Below are 26,173 nucleotides of genomic sequence, written 5' to 3'. Positions count from 1 at the left end.
CACATCTTTGATGTACTGTTGAAATGAACATCTTCGATTTGATATAAAGAAGCCAAGGCACAAATTAAGCCACTCTTCATAACACACACAAATACAAACTCCGCAATGTCGTCCTCAGTGAGAAGTTTATAACACAATGAGAAACAGCCACAACCCTTTTACTATACACAACATAAACAGCGATTATACTACAGTGCACCAAAACTGAGGGAGAGAAGCTCCAATGGCGGAGACCTGACTCAGAATGGAAACGAGCAAACGGGAAGAACCACAGAAAGTCGACCCCAAGTACAAGTGGCATACTCAAGCTATGGGTCAAATGGGAAGAAACTCTTGGCTGAACACCTTCAGTTGAATGAGTGAATTCACTTTCCGATCCCAAGTTCTTTTGTAATGTCTCTTGTCAAGCTAAACTGCAAGGTATTCTGCCACGGAAATAGGGTGCGTGTAACTGGAAGCTTTCTTCGAAGATCCTGTATCACATTCATTAAGTTTTGAAGGTTGGTATTGGAATCAAGAATAATAATAATTCAACAAAGTGAAAAACTGGATTGGGTTCGGGTTAAGCATAGTAAAGAAACAATTTTCTTGGGCAAATGTGTTTCATGTTTATATTGAACATGTTCGAATATGTTGAATGTACAAATACACAAAAGTTCAATTCTCGATGGAAGTCAATAGTACCTTAAAAGTGGTATCGGGCAAATTTGAATAAGATGCCTGCAGAAGTAAATTTGTTAGTGAAGAGCTCAGAAAGTGAAAAAAACATCAGCTATTAACTAGAGAAATTGATGTATTTTGAACCTCAAGAGATGTTAAGTACTCCGTCTCATGTTGACGAATAATATTGCTAATGGCAATCGCACTATCTTCAGAGGACTGCAACAAATGTGAATCATAGGCAATGTTAAGATACCAAAAACAAAAAAGTTCAAACAGCCACAGGAAATGTTTTATCGATAATGTATTATTAGCATGACACGGGAACTCGTAAGATTCAACTTAGCCTTTCTGTTTCTAAACACAAAAAGTGTCAGATGACTAAGAATATCACACCGAAAACTTAGCTAACCAATACATAAACTTTTTACTATTTACCAACTTTAGCTATGCCTACTAGGAAAAAAAAAGTCATATGTGCCTATGTTCACATGTTATGATTAATACCCTCATTTTAAAAGTTTATGTAGAAAGTTATACTAAAATCAATATATTAAGGCCTCGTTTGATAGAAAAGATTGGGTTAGATAAGACTATTCACTATATTAAAGGTATTTTAAAGAAAGAAATGAATGACAAATTCCTTATTTTGTTCAAGTTGAAGGTTACTCATGAAGACTAGTCGTCCCTTTTAATCCTACCATTTTTGTGAGCATTAGTAGGGGAATCTTTTCTTCATGAGTAACCTTCAACTTGGACAAAGTAAGGAATTTGTCATCCATTTCTTCCTTTAAAATGCCTTCAATATAGTGAAAAGTCCTACCCCAGCCAATCCTCTCAATCAAACGCGGCATAAGGGTCTAAATAAGAGAAGGTACAATGATCTTGCATGATAGATCATCCTATGCAATACCAAAATAAAAATGATAATAAATGGAGATAGTCCTATCGTAACATCAACCTGAAAAATTGTTGTATCTTTGCATTCATGCTTGGCATCTAACTGCACATTGCCCTCCTCGAAATAGTGGGCACCCACCTGAAAGAAGGTGAAGAACAGGAGGACATGGATAAGAAACAGTTACTTCTTGATTAGGTTCTTATATTATGAACTCAATGCTCCATACTGAATGCGGAGTACATAAGAAATACCTGCAGTTTGCCTTTTAATTCCAGCATTTGTATTTCATCTTTGAACTCAATGCTCCATACTGAACGCCAACTACCGTTGCTATGCAACATGAAAAATTAACTTATATCACAAGATGCCAACATAAAAAGACGCAAGAAAAAGAAAATCAACTTTTTCTTCTTTTATGCAACTCAGAAAGGACCCGGTATAATAACAGGATAGGTTTTTCGATAGTATATACACTATATATACATCTGTTCCAACTGAAATACAATGCTCAGGAGCAATAAACAAGCTCGTGGGTAGGGCACAAAACTAACTTCACATACCAGAAATTTTGTGGGCTATGTCTAGCAGCTGAAATCACCACTACAAGCTCAAAGTCAAATCCTGGGCCCTCCACATCTTTACCATTGCCACAGTACACTGAGCAGACTCCTTTTGGATAAGCTTCACCAACATATTTAAGTATTTCTGCATCCAGAGCACACCTGAAAGGAAAGAATATTGACTAGCTTGCCAAACTCCCACAGACACAAACACACAAATGTATGCATTGCACATATATAAAACAACTGTAATTCTACTTGTGTGGTGCTTCCGCAAGCTGCCAATGATTTTCTGTCTTGTATAGTTCCTAAACAAGCATCCTCAAAAGATAACTAGACGAGAAGTGACGTTTATTTCATTGTTCTCTCTCGGCCATTATGGAAAGGGCATTCTTAAATATCAACATTCTGTAGTAAAGTAAATACTGGTTTTATACATTAAAATTAACAGATAAAGTAAATCCTACAGGGCTGAATAGTTTACTCAAGAGAAGCTAATGTGAAACTTTTCCCGTGTGACACTTAAAACCCCTAATATTAAGCCAACTATCTTGGAGCAAGCAAATGCTCATTTCAGTAGGAGTGAAAAAACATATGCAAAGTTTCACGGCAAATAAGGCATACCGAAAGTCCTCAACATATGCAGATGGAAGTTCCTCATCCAGTGCAGGTCTCACCTCTGTACAAACCTGAACCAATTTTAGCACATTTTAATGAAATAATTGGTAACAAATTAACAATTTAAATGAAAATGCTAATAAAGGGTAACAATCAAGGAAAATAGCAGGCACGCTGCACGCATGGACAAGTCCAGATGGTGAATGACTGAGAAAAATAGGATACATGAAAAGAATGCACTCATGTGCTTGCCCATCAATTGTCTCAAAATATCGTAATGGAACAAATGCACGGATGCTTGATTTCTATCATCAGCGTGTTCCCCGTAAAGAAGATCAGCCTAGTCCCTTTTCAAGGTTCATACTTTGCTAATACTTAATTACCACTATCCTAGAAAGGGTCTCGTAGTTCAGTTGGTCAAGAGTGTTCACGCTCGCACCCGAGGTTCCCCAGTTCAATTCGACCCTCCCCTACTATAGCTTGTATCAGCAATTACCAATCTTCTAAAAATAAAATAAAAGAAACTCTCTTCTTCACCACCATTTTCGGTATCATCGGATTCATATAGTAGAAGAAAAATAAAGCACTTGCCTGTTTGATGTGGTCAACTACAGCAACTTGGGCTGTTCTGGGATCAATGAACTCGGTCTCAGCGAGTTCACCATATGATGTAACTATAACCTGCTCACACAAACAGAAGCAAAACCCCCATACATTGTCAGATTCCAGAACAAAAAGTACAACAAGAAGCAATGAAAGTTTGCAAATTTCACAATTGGGAACCCGAGAAATTCATCGAAATGCCGATATTTCGTCAGAAACAGAAAACTTACGTCTCCGATTCGGCCCGGCATTTCGATAGAAATCAAGTGGGATTTGTTGTACAGTGGGAACGCCTCCGACGCAGCCTCCTTGTACAAAACGTCGTTGTTGATGACCGCCTTCACATCTGCCAACCCAGAAGATGAAATCAAATACAGAATGTGATTCGCGCGATCGATCAAAATTTGAAATTTTACGAAATTCTATAGAAATTAGAGAAAAATGTGAAGTTTTTGGGGTGAAAGGTGAGACCTTTGGCGACGAATTGGATTTCTCCGGGAGGAGAGTTGAGGAGGAACCACTTTGCTATCTCCTTCTTCTGCTTCTCGCTTAGCTCTGCTTCTTCTTCGTCCGCCATTTTGCTGTTTTCACTCTCTCTCTCTCTCTCTCCCTCCCTCCCTCCCTCCTCTGAGATTTTAATGGGAAATGAACTGGTGTACAGGGGGAAACGTGATTTCCGCGAAGCACGAAGAACTGGATGGATCTTAGCCGTTCGTTTTAACGGGCCCTACATAAATTGACAGTCAAGATTTGATAGAACCGGAACGCACCGTAGAGGATAGCGTTTGAGGTGTGCTCTGTGAAGGTTCGCTTGTGGGGCTTTGGGAGGTGTGAGGTGGTGACTGTGAGTCCGAACCGACTTTGAGTGGTGGGGATGGGTTTTGTAACCACTAAAACTTGGTGGGGTCAATGATTCATATGATCTGGTCCGTCCGATCATTAGACCTTATCAAGATAAATGACCAATAAAGCAATGTTAAATTTTTTTTAATTTTTACATGTGACAATCGATTAATTTCGTTTTTTTGCATATGATGCATTATTAATCTGAAATACAAATTCATGTATAAGCCTTGGATTATGAGGTCTGGTTTCGTATCTTGTTCGACTATCCATTAAGATTTTCACTCAGTCATAATTTACTTTCTACTTAAACTGTCGTTATCCCTGTCGAGTTATGTGGTTGAGATATCAATTACCTATACAAGTGATACATGTCGCGTGGTCCAAAAGTCTAATTACGATGAGTTGCATTTGAATTGTTAATTTTAAGAATAAAACAGAAGAATGAGCTCTCATTTAACTGAAACGAGACTATGCACATACACAAACGCTTGGAAACGTTCTAAAAACACACCACTAACAGGAAGCTCTTTAAGCATCTTGGTATGGAAATTGTGGGAAACTACACGTCCATCTGCGGCAACCACAAGAAGTTCGTCACTGTTCCAAAACGTCAATGGCATTCCAAATCCTGCAATCGGTACGATGGTTAAGTGTTTCGTCCAAGAACCCTCCAAATCATTCATTTCCCATATACCAATCGATTTACGAATCCCGCTTTCTATGTGAAAAGAAAAAAGAGCGACAGATCCATTCCACACTGCAAGGCTTCCGTAACATTCTTTTGTATCCTGTAAACTTTCCGGCACGGGTATATCACAAAATAATTCGTCATCCATGTCGAAGGAAAGGATGACCTTCTTGTTTTCGTCTAGGGTTTGCTTGTCCAGCTCTATGGCAAACCAATAGTAAAAACCCTTGAAGTACATTTGGGAAGAAGGAGACCAAACCACACTGCTAGGTATATCAACTTTGATCTCTCTCCAAGAGTTAGAACTCATGGTGTATACTTCTGCCATGTGAGGGTGAAACAAAATCCAAAAACCCTCGAAATGCATTGCGATTCTAACGACTTTGTAATCTTTCGCTTTGCGATCGTAGCCAAATCCCACTGCGATTCCTGTTGACTGCAATATGTTTATTTCTTTCGGGGGAGGTAGACGAAGGCACGACTTGGGAAGAAGCTTCGATTCCTTCAGAGCCGGATTGCATAGAAAAACATTCTCGGAGTAATCAGTTAAGCAAATAATTCCGTGACAGTGGCCTGCGATGTCTAAAAACTCATGCCTTAGCCCTAGAGAAATTGGAACTTTGAGGTTGAGATCTTGAAGGTAATAGACATCACTGTTGTTGTCGTTGCAAAGATCTATAAGTGACAGCAAAATTTTCGTCGAGCCATTGTCTGTATCGTTGAGGACGTAACGCTTGAAAAGGATGCATGTGGAGGATTGGAAACTGTTGTCGATGGATTTGGAGAGGTGCACGTCCACAAAGCTAGGGTTGTTGATGAACTTGTACCACGACTTGCGGACGCATCTGAATCGCATCAGAGATTTCGGAGGCAACCATGACAAGATCTGCAGCGCCATTGCTTCCGGCATTTCGCAAAACCCTGCCATTTTCTGCTCCTCTCCTCTCTATGCATTCATAACAAGCATTGTAATTACTTACTGTGAAATGAAACAAAATGGATCATAACAACGTGATAATAAAACAACAGACGAAGATCTAAAAACCCGAAAAAAGCAATTACCTTGTTGTTTCGTGTAGATTCGAGAGTGCATTCACAGGTTCTTTCGATATTGCGAAATGAAGGCGATTGCTTGTAGTGAGGAAGTCAGCTGGTTTGTTGCAAGAAATGAAATTTTGCGGAAGAAGAAAAACTAAATATAGTAATTAGTGGTTTAAAATACTACTCAGTGAGAGAAAGAAACATGAGTTGTTTTAGGCTGAACGCGAAGAAAGGAACCATATGCTTCTCTAATTTTTATTTTAACAAGATTTTATTTGAAATATATTATTTGAAGACGAGAATTTGAACTGAAGCGTCTAAAGTCGACTGAGAGGTGGTTTTTACGACCTAAACCCGTAACCTTTTATTATTAGAATTTGTGTGTCAAAAAGATGAATATCACAGAAAATGGAGGTCAAGTAAAATTATCATAGCATCTTCGGTCTATACATTAAAATAAAAGGTAAAATCTCAACCAAAATTTCAGTTCATATATGATGAACACCAAAATTTTTATTTACATAAGCCTCTGCTAGATTTATGTTAGAACTAATTCCATTGTGGTAATACATTGGCCTCCAAGTATCGTCTCCACGCTTTCAAGGGGACAACCCCTCTACCGCTCGGAGAGGGTTCTTCGGCTCTACGGTTCATAAATATGCCTCTGGCCGCGAAACCCATAAACTCACTCTGGTCCATGAAACTACGCATCCGTGATGCAATGCCACCTTCACGAGAGAAACCCACTCTGTAACTCCAATCAGCAGACCGGGGTTCTTCTGTACAGGGAGGAGCAGCTAGTTGGATCTCAGTTTCTTGCACCGGTGAACCATCATCTTCGGAATATGTAAGGTTCCCCATTCCGAATGATTCCCAATCAACCTGCTGCAGAATCACTGTAGCTCGGTCTGTGTCCTGCGCAGGAAGATATTGTGGCTGAGTCACTTGAGCCAACTTGTCGACCTGAACTTTCAGTTCGCGTAGTCTATGACCAATCCTTGAAGATACAGCATCGTACAACTTTCCTCTTGATACATGCTTAGCTCCTTCAGAATTCAACAAATCATCAAAGTAGATTGGATCGCCAATAACCACCGTCACCTACATTTTCCAAAAACAGTAAGCTGGACAATACATATCATAAAAGAACAAAACACTGCATAAAGTGTGAAGGGCATCAGCGCGTCATGGACTAAAATGATAAATACAACAATCAAATCCTACGTCAGATAAGACTGGGTAAGAAGGTCTATCTGATCACTCATATAGTTGCTACAGTATCAAAAGTATCTAACTGGAAGGATTACAGCCTATTGAAAGGACACTGAGCCGCTCAAAACTGAACATGTATTGACAGTAACAAGTATTGGACTTACTGTATTGCCAATCCTTGGGATGCTAGCACCGATAGGCATGATATCCTGCATCCCACTATGCACAAATGGAACAACCATGGGAATATTGTCCGCGTCAAGGACCAACCTGCCAAGTAAGAATATGCAATAGTTTCAAAAAAGTGTTTCAATGGAAAGAACACTACTCACTTTACCCAAAAAGCTTACAGCCAAAACCATGGGAGCATCCCCCCTTTCCCCCTTTTTTTCTCTCTCTCTCCCCCTCCCTCCCCCTCCTCCTATCCAACAACCAAATATAAATCATTTCAACACCTCTCTTGGAAACATATCTTTCAAGAAAAGGGGGATGAGACCCTCACCTCCCAACACCTCTCTTGGAAGACCCCATGGTTTTTCCACCATCTCGAGAACGACTACCTTCTGGGAAGATGTGAACCCAACCACCTTGATTCAACTTTGAAATAGCCAAGTCCATTCCCTGAATCAATAAAGCATAAAGATGAGAACGTGGCATGGTTATCACACACTGTCATAGCTTTCAGCCCTTCCATAGACCCAAGGTACATAAGAAATGTTCAAAACAAGTAAGGATAGAGCATCCTATCTTTAACTTATCATACAATGACAAGAAAAAAACCCATTTCTAAAAACAGGCGAAAAGAAGAATATAAACATCAAAGCACTACTCACAAGCCGCAGACGTTTGGTTTTATTTGCAATTATACGAGTATGACAGCACTACTAATAAACTTCCCAACACTTTCAACAAACTTAGAACCATTTTAAAAGATTACGTTTTGATAAATCCCATCGCCACGAGAAACTGGCAGGACTTTGACAGATCGGAAAAATGCTGAAGTTACGGGGTTTGCAAAGCAACGATCAGACGCGCAAAGTGTCCACCTCAAGTTCTGAGCATCCAGAAGAACATGTCGAGGAAGCAACGCAGAGAGAACAAGCGGATCATCCATAGAAGCAACATGATTGCTCACCTGCAATGAGAACAGATAAAAAAGTAGCCATAACCAACGGGAAATCAAAAATAGTGGAGGAGCAAATGGTAGTGATGCCAATAGATTCATATGCATTAAGTTTTAGACAATAAATAGGATCACAGGGCTCTACCGTTATAAGAGGCTTTCCTTTGGGTCTGCGTAGCACAGCATCATGTAATTTTTCTACACCATACACCTATGACACCAAAAGCCCACATTATTCTTGCAGCCCTCAAAATACAAATCAAGAAACATCTTGGGGTTATCATCAGTTCCACACAATGTCACCTACCTGAACCTGATTCAATCCATTCATAAACACATGACAAACATTGCCAATGACCGGAACAGCCACAGCTTGAAGCATGCGTAGAAGGATTGATTCTTCTTCAGCATTGAATTCCTTACCCACTGCAGGCACCAAAAAAACAAAAATCCCCCTTTTACTACAGTCCTCTCCGAAAACCCGCCACAAATTTTCACACGGGTAGATTATAAAAGCACAAACTAATCAACTACCCCTAAAAGCATTTGCAAATTCTTCAAGCTCTAAGATTTTCAGTTCACTAACAAAAAAAAAAATAGAAAAGTAGTAAAATTTCGTAACGAAATGCAAGCCAATACTGATACAAGCTCGAAATTGTCCTCAATCTGCAACTTTAAATTTCTCTAATTTGAAACATAACTAATCTTGCCACTTATGTTAGCTAATTAACATTTTTTTAACAGTAAGACACAATGTTTTAATAAATAGAATTAAGAAACTGAAATTCCTTCACAAAAACATATCAATCAAAATTTCAATCAATCGAAAACGAAAAAAAAACAAATTGATTAATTCAAGGAAGGAGAGGAGGAAAGGACCTCGTTTGAGATAGAAGGCGGTGGAAGAAGGGAGGGAGTCACGGCGGAAGTCGCGAAAGCGCTGGAGCCAGCGCTGGAACGTGGAGGAGAAGTAACCTTCGTTGGAAAAAATGGGGTGGTGACGGAGGCGGCGATCCACCTCCACCCTGAACCGCTGCCTGAGCCGGAGCTGTACGGATAGTGCCTTGCTCTTCCATAGATCACCACGCTCAACCCTCACAGCAGACATTACAATCCACACACGCACGCAGAATGAATTGCAGAGATTGAATTGGAAATCGAAGAGAGATTGAGAGAGAACCGAACGAGAGAGAGAGAGAGAGAGAGAGAGACTAAATAGAGTTAGGAAAGCAGCATGCGGCAAAGCTTGTTTTGTGTTTGGATTGTACGATGTGGCCGGCTGCGCAGTACGCACCTAAACCATCCATTAGCCCAAAAATTTCTCTCCAAGTCTAAATAAAATAGGTTTTTTTTTATATTTTTTTTAACAAAAAAAAATTATTAGCAAGAGACGGATTGTCTTGGTGAATAAGATATTTATTTTTAATTTAACGTGTTTTGAATTCAAACTCTAAGATTGCTTTTAAATGAACGATAGGTGCTCTAAGGAAATGTATTAGGCTAGTTAATCTCAGATAAATTAAAGTAATTTAGAATAACGGCTTATTAACCCTAACATAAACTCACTCACGCCAATTTAGTAATTTTGAAACGACAGTTATCATTGAGAATTGTATTGATGCATATTTCTAATCAATCAAATAATGTGGAAAGATTTTGAACTCAGAATCGCTTAATCAAATTGAGATTGTGTTGCTAAATCAACTAGTACACGAGCGAATGCTTACAGAATCATAGCCCAAAACATGGCACAAACTCACACACGGCTTTCCGCCTAGTGCTTGGGGGTGTACAGCATCAAACAAACCTAAGACTCGGCCCATTTCAGGCCCAAGTATATTGCCCCTCGGTTCATTCAACGTTATATAAATCTGAATCATTGTATGCAGAACATTGTGTAAAACAAACCGTAAGAAGATGTGAGAACAACATCGTATGCTCATTAGCATGACACAAAAATGTCAAGCAAACGTCAGCCGATCAGTGTAGAAACCGAATTCCGATGTCTTTACAGCCTACGACTCGTTAAGCAAACTCCGAAAGAGAGAAGAGGCACAGAAAGAAGGTGGGGCATTTTTAATGCCGTCACATTCACAATTCCATCCATCTAAGGCTATTTTTTGTCGAACTCCCATACAACGCCTCCATCCTCTGCAACACCGAAGCAGGAACATATTAGCATAAGCTCTATAAACGAAATGAAATGATTAGAAACCAAATGATGAAACTGAAAACAATCAGAAATGTATAAGCCGGTTCAGAACAACCAAGATTAGCCAAAACTGATAGCACAGATCAAAAGAGATCGAACGTGTTGGTATATACAACAAGAAATGCTTGTACATGTCTTAGTAATGTATTACAACAAACAATGCCGTGAATGTCAGCAGTCTGATCACATATTTCTTACTTTAACATCGTTCGTGATTTCCTAATGTTCAGATGTCCAATGTAAACCAAGAACCCGTAAGTGCATAATTCCGCATCATGGAAAAGTCTCAAAGATACAGTGTCTAATGTTAGCATTGCAGCTAACCAAAAGCATTACTAAACTTGCAAAGGTGGAAATTATAGTTGTCTTGACCAGACCAGAACTTGTGATCACTATGCAGAACACGAGGCATTCAATCCTACACTTGTTTTCGTCCCTAGAGGTCGAACCCCTACCTTAAGGAAAGAAAACCAACATCGGAATTACAGGGCATACCTCTAACTTTCTTGTTTATCCAGACCTCCAACAGCATGCCAGCACCAATTCCACCAGCAATGCACGCTCCAAAAAATGCAATGTTATAGGGTAGGGATCTTCGAGGAAGAAAATAGCAATCCGGAATCTGCCTAATCTTCCTGGGAAGCCGCTTCTTAATCCCCGGTTTAACACCGGGGTCCTTCTGCATGTCATTGCCAACAGCTTTCCAATCCACCCCTTTGAACGGGTCCCTTGGCTCTTCGGAGGCCATGACTGTAAACTAGCTCACTTTAGAGCTTGCACAACCTTGAATTTGAACGTCGTACGCCAACCAAAAAAACACTGGTAAATTAGAAATCCACTAGAAAATTAACCACAAAATATGAAAGAAATGAAAAAGTTTAAAACTTGATCAAGTGCATCAATGCCTAATCCCACTTATCATCGGCCAAAGCCATAAACAAAACATGTCTTCAATCCATAATATCATCCAATGCTTTCTAAAAAATATGCAGAAAATATCTTAAATTTGGAAATTTCACCAAAAAAAAGAAATTATTGGAGCAAATAAATAGACAATTATCCCAAAATCAAGCCCTAGAACACCAAATACTGCATCACAATTAAACAAATCGGAAAAATTAAAAAAGAGCACCCGAGTAAGAAAAAACGAAAATTTCCCAAATCAAAGTCGTGGGTCTATGCATTTCAAGATCACAGCAATAAAAAAAAAAATGTCACTCAGCTAATTTAAAGTGCAAGTTTGTGTTTGGTTGCTAATTGAGAGAGAAGAGAAAGTTAACTAATTACCTCGAAAATTAAATCTTGCCGACGAAACACTAAACAGATTTCGATCAGGTGACTGGAGATTTTTGATGTGTTTGGTGGCTAGGAAAGTGCAAAAATGGGCGAGAAAAATGGTGGACTGGTGAATCCGAATAAACCCCAATGGGCTTTTTCTCCTCTTTTATGCCGGGGTTTAGGCTGGGAGTCCGGATAGAACCTGACCCGACCCGTGTTGTTGGATTTCTTGACTTTCCGACGGTGAAATGTAATTTAATTTGAATTACAACGCATTTGGGTGTGACTGTGAAATGAGAACAACTTATATGAAACGAATTCATTATTATGTGGCATCTCAATTCAATAATAAAATTTATATGTTGAGAAACTTACATATGTCATTGTTTTATTTGAATAAACCGCGGTGAACTCATTTCATGTAAATTTTTCTCTCGTGAAAGAGGCTGAAAATCACTTCTAAAACTTTTAACCAAAAATTAAAAGTGTTTTTCATGGAAATAAAATATTTCACTTCGCCATCGAAGAGTGATTGTTGCATGACTTCTAAATTTTATACGAACAAAATCTCGAACTTGCACTTTTAAAATTTAGCATTTGCTTTAAGCGGACACCAAGGGCGAGGCAAGAGTTGAATTCTCGTTACTTGCACAACGGTAAAATGCTGCACTTTTAAGGGATTTCTTACTACTCAAGCATGTAAACCAAAAGCGTTGAAACCAGGGTACTATTGAAATGCTTGAAAATGGTACTACTCCAACAGTGGCAAATTCGGGTTGCATGCCTTGCAATCTGCCACTGAAAGAAACCAAAGCAATCTCTTGCGTAAACTCGGATCTTACTCTCTGAAATTATACCAAAACAATTTCTTGCATGCCTCGCTAGCGCTGTCCTGTTGAAAAGAAGACGACCAAGGAAAACTTATGGTATAATGTTGTGCGGAACAAAGCAAAGTGAGACATGGTTACTTGGCACTGTAGAACAGACAAGGCGACCGGAGGAAAGCATGTGGTAAGATTAAGAACCTTGAAAAGAGCATCGGCAAATGAAAATCTGGAACGTTGATTCCACATTCGACACATCCAAGTAGTTGACATCAACCGCAACTTCCCCAAGATCATCTGACGACGAATGAAAGATTGTTTTTCGTAATCTTCTGGAACTTGGCATCTCATAAGTTAAATCTTCGCACCTTCGCATGTAGCCCTTGCGTATTTACATATTCGGTTATGAGATATCGATATCGATATCGATATATGATTCCATCTGGATGGGCATCGAGCGCTACAAGAACACCTGAAAATCAACAAGCGGCATTACATAACTGTATGATAACCACTGAAGCTAATTTCTTTAAACTGGTTAGGCGAAGTTACCTGGTGCTGCCCAAGCTTAGTTGAATTGCTTGGCAATGGAACCAGCCAGACGATGTTTGGCGAGTTCATTGAATCGTCATAAGTCACATTCGACCCTAAAAGAGGTGATATTCGAACAACAGGTGTAACATAAATGTTTCGCTGCAATGTATAACGAATTATAATTGCCTAAGTAAATTAGAATGTTCACTTGGCTATACAAAAGTTACAATTGTTCTCCAAATTTAAGCACAAAAGGCAATCGCATACATGACAAACCAGCAATTTTTCGGTTCCTAAGTAAATTAGAATGTTCACTTGGCTGTGCTCATAGGAACCTTCCCACTGCTCTGTAACTGTTCGAGAGCTGATGCCATCACCCACTCTCTCATTCACAGCTTAACCGAGAGAACGTACAGAAACGTAGCTCTATGTCCAAAAATCTCAGAAACATCATATGTGAAAAAAATAGAGTAGATGCAAGGGGTGGATATGCTCAAACCAACCGCATCCAAATCAAAGGAGAGACTCGATTTAGCCAAGCCATCGGCTTCCATATGTTTTATTCCATGTAAATATGTTGGAACTGTGAAACTCTGTGTGCGTTTACACACACTGATTATACACTTGGAAGGTTAAATGTAATACAAAATGAGAACTAGAAAGAGAGCCCATGGAGAACATCGAGATACAGCATATCATCCTTATCGGACATCAATCCGCTGCATATCGCATTCATCAATATCTGGAGGAATTATACATCAATGCCCTCAAGCTTGTTGTCTCCCTTAACTGAAACAATACTGTTCACATAAACAGAAGCTAGCATTAGATCTGGACTTTCCGCGCCACGAACAGGAAGATACCTGAGCTTTCGTGTATCGATGTTATAGCAGACAACACGTCCATCAGTGGCAGCCATAAGAAGCTCGTCACTCTTCAAAAATACCAACGGAATCCAAGTATCTGGTGCAAATTCAATGGTTAGCGTTTTATCCACGAACCTTTATATCAAACATAGAAACTCCACTTTCTGCTTCAAATTTATATAAAAATAAAAGTATTGGATTCATTCCACACCAAAATGCTCTTGTACCAATGCTTTCTCCCATGGAAAATATCTGGCAATAGTATATTATGAAATACCTCGTCACCCATATCAAACGAAAGGAGGACATCGTTTTCTTGATCCCAGCTGCCAAAATTCTACAGTTCTAACAACCTTGTACTGTTAGTTTTAGAATCATAGCCACATCCGATGACATTGATCACGGTATCTACTCCATCATCGTCATCTAGATCTGGTTGAGGAAGAAGAAGACCGGACTTGGGAAGAAGCTTAAATTCCTTGATGGCTGGATTGCATAAAACAACACAGTCCTCCCTAAGTAAATCATATAGGCAAACGATCCCATCACAAAAATGACCTGAAATTTGAATATTAGAAGGATGATTACTCATCGGAAATTGCTGAACATGAAGCTGTTCCACAACCTCATCAACACAAGTCCGTATCGTTGCAAAGATTACGTAACGAAAATCTGACTTCCTTCGCCTTACTGCATGTGTCGCCTAGGATTAAACGTATTTCCCATGCATCGCTAATGTTGGTGGTGTTGAGGACAGTTTGCTTGACATGATGCTGGACATCGAGGAATTGGAAAGGTGTTTGGCCACGAAGCTAGGCTATTAATGGATCTTCCTACATCTATATATAAACGCTGGTTTATCAAGAATACGAAAGAAAGGTACTTCGAATTATTAATTCATCACCAGAGATGGCTTACAACCAATTGATCAAATTGTGCCACGACTTCTGAACGCGTTTGAATTGCTTTAGGGATTTTGGAGGCAGCCTCTACAGGTTTTCCACCACCATATCTTCCAGAAAATTCTGGATGAGTAAGTAGAAGACCGGAAACAAAACAAATTTAACTGGAAGTTTCACATCGAAAAGACTTCGGTTTGTATTACTTCAAATTTTCACCACTTAAGTTTCTTCGATGTGAAACTTCGTTTGGCAGTGAAACATTATACACGGTACAAATTGGATTGCCAAGCGTTTTGTCCGTTGAATTTTTCACTAGGTTATCCATCACCAAGACATCAAACATAGAAACTCAGCTTTCTTCTTTTTGATAGGGGAAAAAAAGACAACGATTCATCACCAAGATAATATAGAACGTAAGAAAGTGTTGTCATTCTTCAACTCTCAAAAAGTACATGTTTTTTGCACCCTTCAGATTTGTTCTAGGGGCAATTCAATTTGGCATCTCTCTCCCATCCACTTCCTTACACATAAACAGGTCGTTGTCTGGTTCCTTCCATCTTTATACTCCCCGCTAGACAATTTAGCGCTCTTTACATTAATGCTTCGACCCATAACCAAAGAGCCCCTGACAAGCAGCCAACCATGTAACAATTCCTACAGTATCCATGTGATAACTCCTACACCAAGAAAATCATTCCGATCAGAAATCTGGCCGAAAGCATCTTGCTACCATAAACATTATGAACAAACAGGAACCGAAACAATCTGCACTGTGTCTTGCAACTTTCTATTATAACCATGCTTTAATCTGTTGTTCATGTCGTTTTATTCAAATGCAAAACAGCCTGCCATGCATATCTCGTCAACAATCATACCCAGATACAACTAGGTAATGGCTTTGTAGCCTGTGCATTTCGTATAATCTCTGCTGTGGAAATTCTGTTTGGATCACACCCAGAAAAATGTATGCATAAATACAACATTCTTCTAATCATGACTCAGGTTTCTAATCAATACATGGACGTTCATAACTTCATACCATTACCCCTAAACAAATGGAGAAACTCTACAACATATACTAATCTCCCACTTAAAATAAACACTGACCGACCTGCCATGCCCGTGCACCTAATTATTACTGAGCCATGAATGACAGTTGTTAAATACTGAAGAAAAGGTTAACTCACCTACAATGAACACATTGCTTCCCTTACAGACCACCAAGTTCATCTACAACTTTGACGCCAGCTGTCTTATCCCATTCCTCAGGGGAGGCTACATCTGCCATTATCTTTTCTTGACCACGCCAAAGGATCTGCACCAGGTATTGCCGCCCTAGAACAGTCAACTTTCCACAAATATTGAAGAAAAAGGGTAGATGAAGACTCTGTCGAAGGACTTACCTTGTCAATCACCCCGAATTGTTTAGCAGTTGTAGAATCCATATAAAATGGTCTTCTCATCACCTTAGCAACAGCCTCCTCTGACTAATACAAAATAACACGATAACATAAGTTCCCTACTTTTTGCTCGTACGCTGATTAAATCTTATAAATAGAGCTTACATTTCCTGTGTGTTTGGCCAGAAGCTTTACGAGAATGTCCCTATTTGTGATTACCTGAAAAGTACTTCACACAATGTTAATGTTTTCACAAAATGCACAGAATAAATTAAATTCAAAAGATTGTGACAGTATAAATGAAATGAAAGCTTAATTCACAGCCCCCACAAAGTTTCTATCATTATATTTTGCATAATGAAAAAGATAAAAACGATGTGAAAGAAACCTTTCTATTTTGAATCCTCCAAATAAGTTCAGAGGCCAAGGAAATAAAGAGGTGATGCACAAATACATGATTAGGACTAGAACAATTAAATGGTGGAAAGAAATGAAAGAGGAATTCACCTCTTTTGCACGAATAAGAACGTCACTAGCAGGCATCAGTCCAGATGATGGGACACGAGGTTGCTGGATCATTGCTGAAGCAGGATTGAAGGAAATTAATGAAAGTTTTAAAGATCTGAGATTGCAACCTTTTAAAGAAAAATGTGTCATACCTTTGGCATGTGGCATCATAAATCGTTTGCCCTCAGTTCCTGCTGAAAGCAACAGACAAGCTTGACCTATAGCAGCCCCAACGGCAACCGTATGTATCTGAATAAGCAAGAACAAGTATGTAATAAGGTAAAACGTACAGCATTCATATCATAACCGAAAGCAAATCATTTCCCTACTTTCCAATGTCGAAATCCCTTTGCACATGTAGTTTGGAGAGTAGGAAGAGGAACATAAAAACGTCAATAACTCTGCATATAAAACTCGATATACACTACTACATAGAATTTTATAAACCATCCCCAAAATTTTCACTGTCACTGCATCCCAACTGTTTCACCCCCAAATAATCACCACAAGCACCAATTACTAAAGCATCACATCGCATCACTGCTAAGGTGCCACCACTTGCATATGGCATTATCTCCAACTTAACAAAAAACACCCCATGTAGCTCCAAACCCACACCCAAAACACTAACATCATGGCCACCACCAAGTTAGAGCAAATAATTATGCAAAGTACAACAATTCTTAAAGAGAATCACCTCATTTTTCAACTGCATCATAGCATCATAGATAGCAAATCCCTCTGACTCCATGCCAACCTGAAAAATAAGCATTTGGAATACATGATATAGATAATTGGTGCATCTTACTTTGAACAGAAACACCAGACTTACGGTTTCACCATCATCACGGGTGGTTCCCGTCGAATTAATATAAATATATATTGGTTGTTTAGGATCCATCCATTGCAGATACATCAATTCCGCAACAATAAGCTCTGTTACTGCTGGCACTAACTGAAACATAAGAGCAATTTTCAACAGATTTCACAAAATGCACGAACAGAGTGACAATAAGATTGATTGAAACCAATTATGAATAGTTTCGCCATTATTCCCATATAATTCTAGTCATATCTTCCCCTTTTGAATTACCCAGAGAACACCCTCAAAGTGTACACTTAGAACCACACTACTTTACCAAGAAAAACATTTCCCCATTTTGTTTTTGTATCAGCCCCGAAGACACGCTCCGGCCTCCCAATTCTCACCCCAAAAGCACGATATGTATGATAAGACAGCAGAATTTGATACTTCCATAAGATGGCACCTACAACAATATAAATATTGGATTCAAAAACTCACAGGCATGCCAATATAAACTATTCTTCCGTGGAGTAACAATGAGGGCAGGTCTGGAGGTGGCTTCCTGGGCCTATGCTCGTTGTAAGAAACCGATCTTTCCACCTAGTTCAAGCAGAGAACAGCACAAGATTACCAAATAACCAAACAAAAAGAATACCGATTAACCGAGAATAACAAGTCAAATTTACAGTGAAAAAACCTGAAAATTCTACTAGCACTACCATATCATTAAAACTTATGCAAAAAACTAATTGAAAATTAAAATTTTTGAACAAAAACCTGCTTAACCAATACAAAACTAAGATTCTTTCCATAATATCAATGGTACCCATCAAATTAATCTATAAATTTCACTTCAATCCTTCAAAAACAGAAACAATTCATACTTGAAGTAAAAACTTAGAGAGAGAGAGAGAGAGAGAGAGAGAGAGAGAGGTACTTGGGCAGGAGTGGCCATAAGAATAGGTTCATCAAACACATCCAAGTACGGGAGAGAGTCGGAATTTTGAGGCGGCCGGTTAAGCAAGGTTTCCGGGGACTTGGCAGCCACCGCAGCGAGCCTCGAAAGAAAGGGGTCCTTGGGGTTTATCGGAGGAATCGGGATTTTGGCCGTTGCTTTCGCGTTAACGGAACAAAAAGCTGTGAACTTCCGAGCATTTCTGGGCCTAAACGACGACGTAGAAGCTGACGATATGGAGATTGGCAGCTGCAAACTGCTCGCCATTGGAGTATTTTTCTGGGTTTTCTATGAGGAAAATTGGTGGAGTGGAAGTTTTGAGATTGGTTCGTTGAAGTTGAAGGAGGAAGGGCTTCAAGCTTCGGCTGGTAACTGTGGAGAAGAAGAAGTTGTGGATGTTGTTGTGGACTTGTGGGTCCCCTTCAGGCCCAGACAAATTTGGTGTTGACTGTTGAGTTCTTTTCGAGCCCACAAAATGGCCCAAAAAGAAAAATACTTGGCACCATGAACACCTCACATGCTTTTTGACGTGCATTTTTCATCTAGAGGTAGCGTGGCCGATGCACGGACTAGGGATTGTTTAAAAGTGTTTATAAAATAACTCAAAATGTTTTTAGAGAAAGTGTTTTTGGATTCTGAAAGACTTGAAGTGCTTTTTCAAGATTCATTCGCGTTTTTACTAAAGGTTGGTTCAAAAACATTTTTACCAAAAATGGTTTCAGTCATTTTATGAGTACTTTCAAACGAGCATGTTAGTCGAGTGAAATTGTTCTTTTTTTATATAGTCAGAAGGGGTTTAAGTTCGAATTCTCGATCAAATAAAAGAAAAGGAAAGATTATAGTTTGCAATCCATGTACTCAAGTTGTGTTTCAAATAATCATCCGAACGTATAAAATTTTTAAAATGTTACAGTTTACCATTATGTTGGTGATTACAACCCAAACCTAGACATTACGTTTCTAGGTCAAGGATCAATAGCCTACTAATCAGAATTATGTTTGGATCAATCGCCTCGAGTTATAAATTTTGAAGAAAATTTGTTGGAAGTTAACGTCATTTTAAGTAACCTGCACTTATATCAATGCAGAATAACTATTTTTGAGTACTAGTGACATTTTATACAGAAAATAATAAGTAAACATGTAATACATATTAAACATTTGACAGAGAGTAAAAAACCATGCCTAAAGCATGGCCCAAATTCTTACATAAAATCACAAACCCAAAGGGTAAAACAACATCAACACTGAAAATCCATCAATAAATGGCAACATCAGCTTCACCGTGGCTTGCAACCAAAGGCTCTGCTTCGGGCGCTTTCTCGGCGAAAACCATGGCGATTTTCTCTGTGGGAACCAAAGGCAGGTAGGAGGAGACCCGGTAGCCCTTCTCCGCAGTGCTCTGCACGGTCTGGTTGTACTTTTCGGAACAATATGCTGCGGTTGGTACAACGACATCAACCACCTTTGGGAGGACTTGATTCACCTTTCGCCATGCAGAAACAGCACACTGCTCGGCTTTTGGTTCGTACTTAGCATACAGGTCTTTGGCTGTGGGTTCGCACTTTGAGTAGACAGACTTAGCACAGCTTGAGGCAGTGTCTACAACCCCAGCACGCTTAAGCTCAGAGGCAACCGCTCGTGCTGCCTCTGGGGCCTTTTGAGCGGCGCATAGAGCTTTGGATGAGGCCTGCTTAACCACTGGTGGCACACGGCTGTCCAGCTTGGTAACAGACTGATCAACCTGAAGAAATTCCAACGTAATTAGCAACTTGCACGACGAAGCTTCACACATTTGTAATACAACCACCAATCCTAAGCTAGTATGAAACTAAAATTAGATGCAACCATTGATCCTATCAACGAACAAAACGAAGATGCCACACAATAATCCGAATACCATAAGACATGTTCAAATCTACAAAGACACGATCCAATTGATCAAGATGCACAATGAGGATCACATCCATACGATTAACATTTTTCAACAAACGTAATATGTTCTGTTATTCCAAGTGGTTATTCTATTCTAGGTAATGACACATTGTTATTCTTAACTCTTGGGTTCAAGAATTCCTACATAACTCAAGAGCCACAATAGCGCGAAAAAACCTTGAAACGTGAAAAGATCAAAGTACCTTGCGATCCACAAAGGTGAGGAGGTGAGCAGGGACATCATGGTACTTGTTGTAGACAGGTCCAACAACGGTCTTCACTGTTCCCTCCACGGACTCAACTCCAGGCTTCAAAGGCCCTGACCTTTCCTTGGCATAACCGTACAAGTTTGTGAAGCAAACCTCGGCATAAGCTGCAGCCACTTGAACAAATTGGAAGTACTTGAGCCTCTGTTCCTCCTCCACAGTCTAAAAAATTACAAACACATATCAATAAATATTAACACGTAATTCATTGTTTGACTATTTCAGAAATTGACAAGAACAAAGGGAGCAAATTACAAAACTTGGATAAATCACTATTTCTTAAAATCGGCATATATTTTCTGTTCCAAACTTTCTAGGCAGCCAAACACTCCCAATCCCAATCACAAATGAACAAAGCAATAACATGAAGGTTTATGGCAACTGCTACTCAGCCTAAATAATTTGAACACTATCAAATTTCTGGGCAGCCAAACACTACCAAACCCCAAACAAAAATGAACAAGGAATTACAAAACATGGTTATTTCTTAAAACCCAACCCCATGATATTATAAGTTCCAAAACTTTCTGTGCAGCCAAACACTATCAAACTCTACCAAAACTGAACAAAGAAATTGCTTATAACAACAAAGGGGGGACATTACAGAACTTGGGTATTTCTCAAAAACATATCTCAAAACCCCATAATGTTTTCAATTCCAAAATTTTCTGGGCATCCAAACACTACAAATCTCTACCAAAAACCAAAAAAGAAATAACATGACAACAAAACAAAAAGGAAGAATTTTGATGGTCCATACCATCTGTTGCTGCACCTGCACGCTCAAATCTTCTTGGGCCATAATCGAATACTTTTCTGTCTCGTTGGTTGGAATTGAAAATTGAAGGTAATGATTGGGTTTCGCTGTAATTTTGTTGGAGATTTGGAGGACGACGACTAGGGTTTTATAGGAGGAAGAAAACCGAATATTAATTCTTAGCGCTTAAGAAATGATCGGTGGCGAAGCCAACCAACTGCCAACTCCGTGTGAAAGTTTGTTATGTGTTGGCGGGGAAGGATTCCGTGAACGTTGCGCCGTTGACTAGTCGGCGAATACGATGCGGGAACTAAAGCCGTTAACGGGTGAACGCGAACGCCATGAGAGGATTTTTTGGTTTTCGTGTGATGGGTAACGGAGACGGGGAGATAGACGTTTTGGATGATTCGGCGGTGGGGCGAGTTCGAGAAGGTTCTTGGATCTTACTTAAATGGCCCACTGAGTCTAGGTGGATTAGGTGTCAAGGTCCAATATCATACGAGGCCCAAATTATTTGAAAATATATATATTTTTTAAATGAAGAATTATTAAAAAAAAAATTAATAAAAAAGGCTTGAAAACTTTAAGTTTTAACGATAAAAATAAAATAAAGGATAAAGTGAATAGTAACAGTATTGACTTTTTAGTGTAAAAATGTGATTTTTAATTAAAGTGAACAGTACCGTGGGCTTTTTATTAAAACTCCCATTATTAAATACATTTTCGATACTTTTGATATTGTCTCATTATGTCGATAGTAGAATAGTCACAAATAGGGGTGTTATTACTGTATCAAAACCCATGTACCAATTACTATATTAAAATTTTGGTATGATAAAATCTATTACCATTACTATACCAAACTTTTAGAATACCGAATTTTGACATGCCAAATAGTTCGGTTGACATAGTATAGTAATAGTAATTACTACTCTGTTTTGGGCCATTCTTTTGGGCCAAAATTTGATTTTTTTTTTTTTTCCAACTCAATCAAAGGCTCAAACATATTTTGGTTGCCCTTTGGGTTTCTAAAACTTTTTTTATTTAATTATGAGAATTTTATAGAGATTCATTCAAGAAACAAGAAGTAAATAGATCGAAGAATTGTTGAAAGAACCCAATATCCCTAAAAAAAATAGTATAAAGATTCATAAATTTCATCTCTACATTCTTTAAAATTGTACAAAAATTAACTTGATAGACGAAGCCAGGAAGAAAGACATCCCAATTTGATGAAGGAGAAGATGAGATAGACTCCGGAGAGAGAGAGAAAGTCGTCGGAATTGGAGCAATAAAGATGAAGTAGGTGGCTAGATGATTGTAAATATAAAGAATCACAGAGCAAGAAGGCATAGGTTTTTTTTTCTTAGTAAAGTAAAGGTCAGAGGGTGAGATGATTGTAAAAAATAAAAAAGAAAAAAATTGAAAAGAGAGGTTTGGTATGAAGATAGCGATTCTTAACAGGAACCGTTGCTAAAAAACTAGCGACAGTTCTTGCGGACAATCGGTATCAAAGTACTGATCGTATCATTTTCTATTTCATTTATTTATTTGGAAGCAAATTTACGATTTATTGAGCAACAAATGTATATTTAATAGATTATTTAAGTCGAAAACTAAAAAAATAAGTAAAAAATATAGTAGGGAGACCCAAAACATTGTTAAAATGACGTTCCACACTCAAGAATATAACAAAAAGTATTACTATAATCTTCAAACTTCACGATTAGGCGAAGGTGAAAATAAATAGATTGAACAATAATTTAAATACGACTGGGCAAGGATCGGTAGCGTGGTACCGATCTTTCCCTGTTCATTTTTTTATTTATTTATTTTTTGCTTTTTTGTTTATTCCTTTGAGTTTTTTCTTCGTACATTACTTTATCTGAGTAATCACAATTAAATTCAAATATCTTTAAATTTAGGTTTTAAATCGTTGATTACAAGTGTTTAAATATGTACGATAATAGATTTTGCATGAAAAAATATATTTTGAAGAATAGGAGTTTGATAGTTTGTTGTTATGGTAAGAGAACTAAAACAAACACAAGCAAAAAAAAAAAAATTTTGAAAAGAGGGGTTCGGTATGAAGATAGCGATTCTTCATAGGAACCGTTGCTAAAAAGATAGCGACAGCTCACGTGAACAATCGGTAACAAAGTACTGATCGTATCCTTTTCTATTTCATTTATTTATTTGGAAGCAAGTTTACGATTTATTAAGCAACAAATGTATATTTAATAGACTATTTAAGTTGAAAACTAAAAAAATAACTGAAAAATATAGTAGGGAGGCCCAAAACATTGTTAAAATGACGTTCCACACTCAAGAATATAACAAAAAGTATTACTATAATCTTCAAACTTCACAATTAGGCGAAGGTGAAAATAAATAGATTGAACAATAATTTAAATACGGCTGGGCAAGGATCGGTAGCGTGGTACCGATCTTTCCCAGTTCATTTTTTTATTTATTTATTTTTTGCTTTTTTGTTTATTCCTTTGAGTTTTTTCTTCGTACATTACTTTATCTGAGTAACCACAATTAAATTCAAATATCTTTAAATTTAGATTTTAAATCGTTGATTACAAGTGTTTAAATATGTACGATAATAGATTTTGCATGAAAAAATATATTTTGAAGAATAGGAGTTTGATAGTTTGTTGTTATGGTAAGAGAATTAAAACAAACATAAGCAAAAAAAAAAAAAAAAAAAAAAAAAAAAAATTGAAAAGAGGGGTTCGGTATGAAGATAGCGATTCTTCATAGGAACAGTTGCTAAAACGATAGCGACAGCTCACGTGAACAATCGGTAACAAAGTACTGATCGTATCCTTTTCTATTTCATTTATTTATTTGGAAGCAAGTTTACGATTTATTGAGCAACAAATGTATATTTAATAGACTATTTAAGTTGAAAACTAAAAAAATAAGTGAAAAATATAGTAGGGAGGCCCAAAACATTGTTAAAATGACGTTCCACACTCAAGAATATAACAAAAAGTATTACTATAATCTTCAAACTTCACAATTAGGCGAAGGTGAAAATAAATAAATTGAACAATAATTTAAATACGACTGGGCAAGGATCGGTAGCGTGGTACCGATCTTTCCCAGTTCATTTATTTATTTATTTATTTTCTGCTTTTTTGTTTATTCCTTTGAGTTTTTTTCTTCGTACATTACTTTATCTAAGTAACCACTATTAAATTCAAATATCTTTAAATTTAGGTTGTAAATCGTTGATTACAAGTGTTTAAATAAGTACGATAATAGATTTTGCATGAAAAAATATATTTTGAAGATTAGGAGTTTGATAGTTTGTTGTTATGGTAAGAGAACTAAAACAAACATAAGCAAAAAAAAAAAAAAAAAAAATTGAAAAGAGGGGTTCGGTATGAAGATAGCGATTCTAAACAGACACCGTTGCTAAAAAGATAGCGACAGTTCCTTTGGATAATCGGTACCAAAGTACTGATCGTATCCTTTTCTATTTCATTTATTTATTTGAAAGCAAGTTTACGATTTATTGAGCAACAAATATATATTTAATACACTATTTAAGTCAAAAACTAAAAAAATAAGTGAAAAATATAGTAGGGAGGCCCAAAACATTGTTAAAATGACGTTCCACACTCAAGAATATAACAAAAAGTATTACTATAATCTTCAAACTTCACGATTAGGCGAAGGTGAAAATGAATAGATTGAACAATAATTTAAATACGATTGGGCAAGGATCGGTAGAGTGGTACCGATCTTTCCCAGTTCATTTTTTTATTTATTTATTTTCTCCTTTTTTGTTTACTCCATTTAGTTTTTTCTTCGTACATTACTTTATCTATGTAACCACTATTAAATTCAAATATCTTTAAATTCAGGTTTTAAATCGTTGATTACAAGTGTTTAAATATGTACAATAATAGATTTTGCATGAAAAAATATATTTTGAAGATTAGGAGTTTGAAAGTTTGTTGTTATGGTAAGAGAACTAAAACAAACATAAGCAAAAAAAAAAAAAAAAATTGAAAAGAGGGGTTCGGTATGAAGATAGCGATTCTTAACAGGCAGCTTGCTAAAACGCTAGCGATAGTTCTTGTGGACAATCGGTATCACAGTACGGATCGTATCCTTTTCTATTTCATTTATTTATTTGGAAGCAAGTTTACTATTTATTGAGCAAGAAATGTATATTTAATAGACTATTTAAGTCGAAAACTAAAAATAAGTGAAAAATATAGTAGGGAGGCCCAAAAAATTGTTAAAATGACGTTCCACACTCAAGATTATAACAAAAAGTATTACTATAATCTTCAAACTTCACAATTAGGCGAAGGTGAAAATAAATAAATTGAACAATAATTTAAATACGACTGGGCAAGGATCGGTAGCGTGGTACCGATCTTTCCCAGTTCATTTATTTATTTATTTATTTTCTGCTTTTTTGTTTATTCCTTTGAGTTTTTTTCTTCGTACATTACTTTATCTAAGTAACCACTATTAAATTCAAATATCTTTAAATTTAGGTTGTAAATCGTTGATTACAAGTGTTTAAATAAGTACGATAATAGATTTTGCATGAAAAAATATATTTTGAAGATTAGGAGTTTGATAGTTTGTTGTTATGGTAAGAGAACTAAAACAAACATAAGCAAAAAAAAAAAAAAAAAAATTGAAAAG

The 26,173-nt window shown here is 37.6% G+C and overlaps 6 protein-coding genes across 7 annotated transcripts; all 6 read right to left on the bottom strand.

The window, feature by feature from the left end:
• Positions 1-13: 13 nt before the first annotated feature.
• Positions 14-3,976, bottom strand: LOC103965302 (F-actin-capping protein subunit alpha). The gene is made up of 10 exons (XM_009378340.3): positions 3,814-3,976; positions 3,573-3,688; positions 3,331-3,420; positions 2,746-2,810; positions 2,122-2,283; positions 1,813-1,891; positions 1,622-1,699; positions 805-879; positions 685-720; positions 14-473 (listed from the first exon to the last, which is right to left on the bottom strand). The coding sequence occupies exons 1-10, from the start codon at positions 3,917-3,919 to the stop codon at positions 366-368; spliced, it is 915 nt and encodes a 304-aa protein (XP_009376615.2). The 5' UTR covers positions 3,920-3,976; the 3' UTR covers positions 14-365.
• Positions 3,977-4,637: 661 nt separating this feature from the next.
• On the bottom strand, positions 4,638-5,804 carry LOC125470034 (F-box/kelch-repeat protein At3g06240-like). The gene has a single exon (XM_048568392.1). The coding sequence runs from the start codon at positions 5,802-5,804 to the stop codon at positions 4,638-4,640; it is 1,167 nt and encodes a 388-aa protein (XP_048424349.1).
• A 512-nt stretch (positions 5,805-6,316) lies between these two features.
• Positions 6,317-9,552, bottom strand: LOC125470070 (tafazzin-like). The gene is made up of 7 exons (XM_048568511.1): positions 9,132-9,552; positions 8,560-8,678; positions 8,398-8,463; positions 8,067-8,264; positions 7,632-7,750; positions 7,294-7,399; positions 6,317-7,018 (listed from the first exon to the last, which is right to left on the bottom strand). The coding sequence occupies exons 1-7, from the start codon at positions 9,358-9,360 to the stop codon at positions 6,467-6,469; spliced, it is 1,389 nt and encodes a 462-aa protein (XP_048424468.1). The 5' UTR covers positions 9,361-9,552; the 3' UTR covers positions 6,317-6,466.
• Positions 9,553-9,906: 354 nt separating this feature from the next.
• LOC103965305 lies at positions 9,907-11,904 on the bottom strand. Of its 2 annotated transcripts, none has more exons than XM_048568512.1 (3): positions 11,752-11,904; positions 10,960-11,247; positions 9,907-10,403 (listed from the first exon to the last, which is right to left on the bottom strand). In XM_048568512.1, exons 2-3 carry the CDS (start codon positions 11,210-11,212, stop codon positions 10,366-10,368), a joined length of 291 nt encoding a protein of 96 aa, XP_048424469.1. In that variant the 5' UTR covers positions 11,213-11,247; positions 11,752-11,904; the 3' UTR covers positions 9,907-10,365. The 2 variants fall into 2 exon arrangements, with proteins under 2 accessions (XP_048424469.1, XP_048424470.1); XM_048568513.1 differs by having other exon boundaries at positions 10,960-11,283; positions 11,752-11,896.
• Positions 11,905-15,210: 3,306 nt separating this feature from the next.
• Positions 15,211-18,906, bottom strand: LOC125470101 (ATP-dependent Clp protease proteolytic subunit-related protein 3, chloroplastic-like). Its single transcript, XM_048568605.1, has 10 exons — positions 18,518-18,906; positions 18,079-18,180; positions 17,608-17,730; positions 17,473-17,532; positions 16,928-17,024; positions 16,776-16,849; positions 16,434-16,487; positions 16,272-16,355; positions 16,056-16,183; positions 15,211-15,545 (listed from the first exon to the last, which is right to left on the bottom strand). Exons 1-9 carry the CDS (start codon positions 18,800-18,802, stop codon positions 16,079-16,081), a joined length of 984 nt encoding a protein of 327 aa, XP_048424562.1. The 5' UTR covers positions 18,803-18,906; the 3' UTR covers positions 15,211-15,545; positions 16,056-16,078.
• Positions 18,907-19,659: 753 nt separating this feature from the next.
• On the bottom strand, positions 19,660-21,875 carry LOC125470104 (REF/SRPP-like protein At3g05500). The gene is made up of 3 exons (XM_048568617.1): positions 21,497-21,875; positions 20,674-20,898; positions 19,660-20,279 (listed from the first exon to the last, which is right to left on the bottom strand). Exons 1-3 carry the CDS (start codon positions 21,536-21,538, stop codon positions 19,794-19,796), a joined length of 753 nt encoding a protein of 250 aa, XP_048424574.1. The 5' UTR covers positions 21,539-21,875; the 3' UTR covers positions 19,660-19,793.
• Between the last annotated feature and the right edge of the window lie 4,298 nt (positions 21,876-26,173).

Source organism: the organism of the source record quoted next, unplaced genomic scaffold (genome assembly GCF_019419815.1).
Source record: "Pyrus x bretschneideri cultivar Hongxiangsu unplaced genomic scaffold, Pyrus_bretschneideri_v1 Contig48, whole genome shotgun sequence".
In the NCBI taxonomy this organism is placed as follows: domain Eukaryota; kingdom Viridiplantae; phylum Streptophyta; class Magnoliopsida; order Rosales; family Rosaceae; genus Pyrus; species Pyrus x bretschneideri.
This window is presented reverse-complemented; position numbering and strand designations above follow the sequence as displayed.

What these genes read in the sequence shown, in the direction of transcription:
- LOC103965305 (XM_048568512.1), bottom strand. Translation starts at nt 11,212, where the DNA reads ATGGCCTCCGAAGAGCCAAGGGACCCGTTCAAAGGGGTGGATTGGAAA. An exon ending in GATAAACAAGAAAGTTAGAG is followed by an intron (nt 10,404 to 10,959) that starts GTATGCCCTGTA and finishes TCGGTGTTGCAG; the next exon opens with AGGATGGAGGCGTTGTATGG.
- LOC103965302 (XM_009378340.3), bottom strand. Translation starts at nt 3,919, where the DNA reads ATGGCGGACGAAGAAGAAGCAGAGCTAAGCGAGAAGCAGAAGAAGGAG. An exon ending in TGCCGGGCCGAATCGGAGAC is followed by an intron (nt 3,421 to 3,572) that starts GTAAGTTTTCTG and finishes TTGTGTGAGCAG; the next exon opens with GTTATAGTTACATCATATGG. An exon ending in TGCCCGATACCACTTTTAAG is followed by an intron (nt 474 to 684) that starts GTACTATTGACT and finishes AATGTGATACAG; the next exon opens with GATCTTCGAAGAAAGCTTCC.
- LOC125470070 (XM_048568511.1), bottom strand. Translation starts at nt 9,360, where the DNA reads ATGTCTGCTGTGAGGGTTGAGCGTGGTGATCTATGGAAGAGCAAGGCA. An exon ending in CGCCTTCTATCTCAAACGAG is followed by an intron (nt 8,679 to 9,131) that starts GTCCTTTCCTCC and finishes TGGTGCCTGCAG; the next exon opens with TGGGTAAGGAATTCAATGCT. An exon ending in TCCAAGAGAGGTGTTGGGAG is followed by an intron (nt 7,400 to 7,631) that starts GTGAGGGTCTCA and finishes CTTACTTGGCAG; the next exon opens with GTTGGTCCTTGACGCGGACA.
- LOC125470104 (XM_048568617.1), bottom strand. Translation starts at nt 21,538, where the DNA reads ATGGCCCAAGAAGATTTGAGCGTGCAGGTGCAGCAACAGATG. An exon ending in TGCAGGTGCAGCAACAGATG is followed by an intron (nt 20,899 to 21,496) that starts GTATGGACCATC and finishes GTAATTTTTTAG; the next exon opens with ACTGTGGAGGAGGAACAGAG. An exon ending in TCACCTTTGTGGATCGCAAG is followed by an intron (nt 20,280 to 20,673) that starts GTACTTTGATCT and finishes GAATTTCTTCAG; the next exon opens with GTTGATCAGTCTGTTACCAA.
- LOC125470034 (XM_048568392.1), bottom strand. Translation starts at nt 5,804, where the DNA reads ATGGCAGGGTTTTGCGAAATGCCGGAAGCAATGGCGCTGCAGATCTTG.
- LOC125470101 (XM_048568605.1), bottom strand. Translation starts at nt 18,802, where the DNA reads ATGGCGAGCAGTTTGCAGCTGCCAATCTCCATATCGTCAGCTTCTACG. An exon ending in TTATGGCCACTCCTGCCCAA is followed by an intron (nt 18,181 to 18,517) that starts GTACCTCTCTCT and finishes TGCTTGAACTAG; the next exon opens with GTGGAAAGATCGGTTTCTTA. An exon ending in TTCTTATTCGTGCAAAAGAG is followed by an intron (nt 16,488 to 16,775) that starts GTGAATTCCTCT and finishes AGTACTTTTCAG; the next exon opens with GTAATCACAAATAGGGACAT.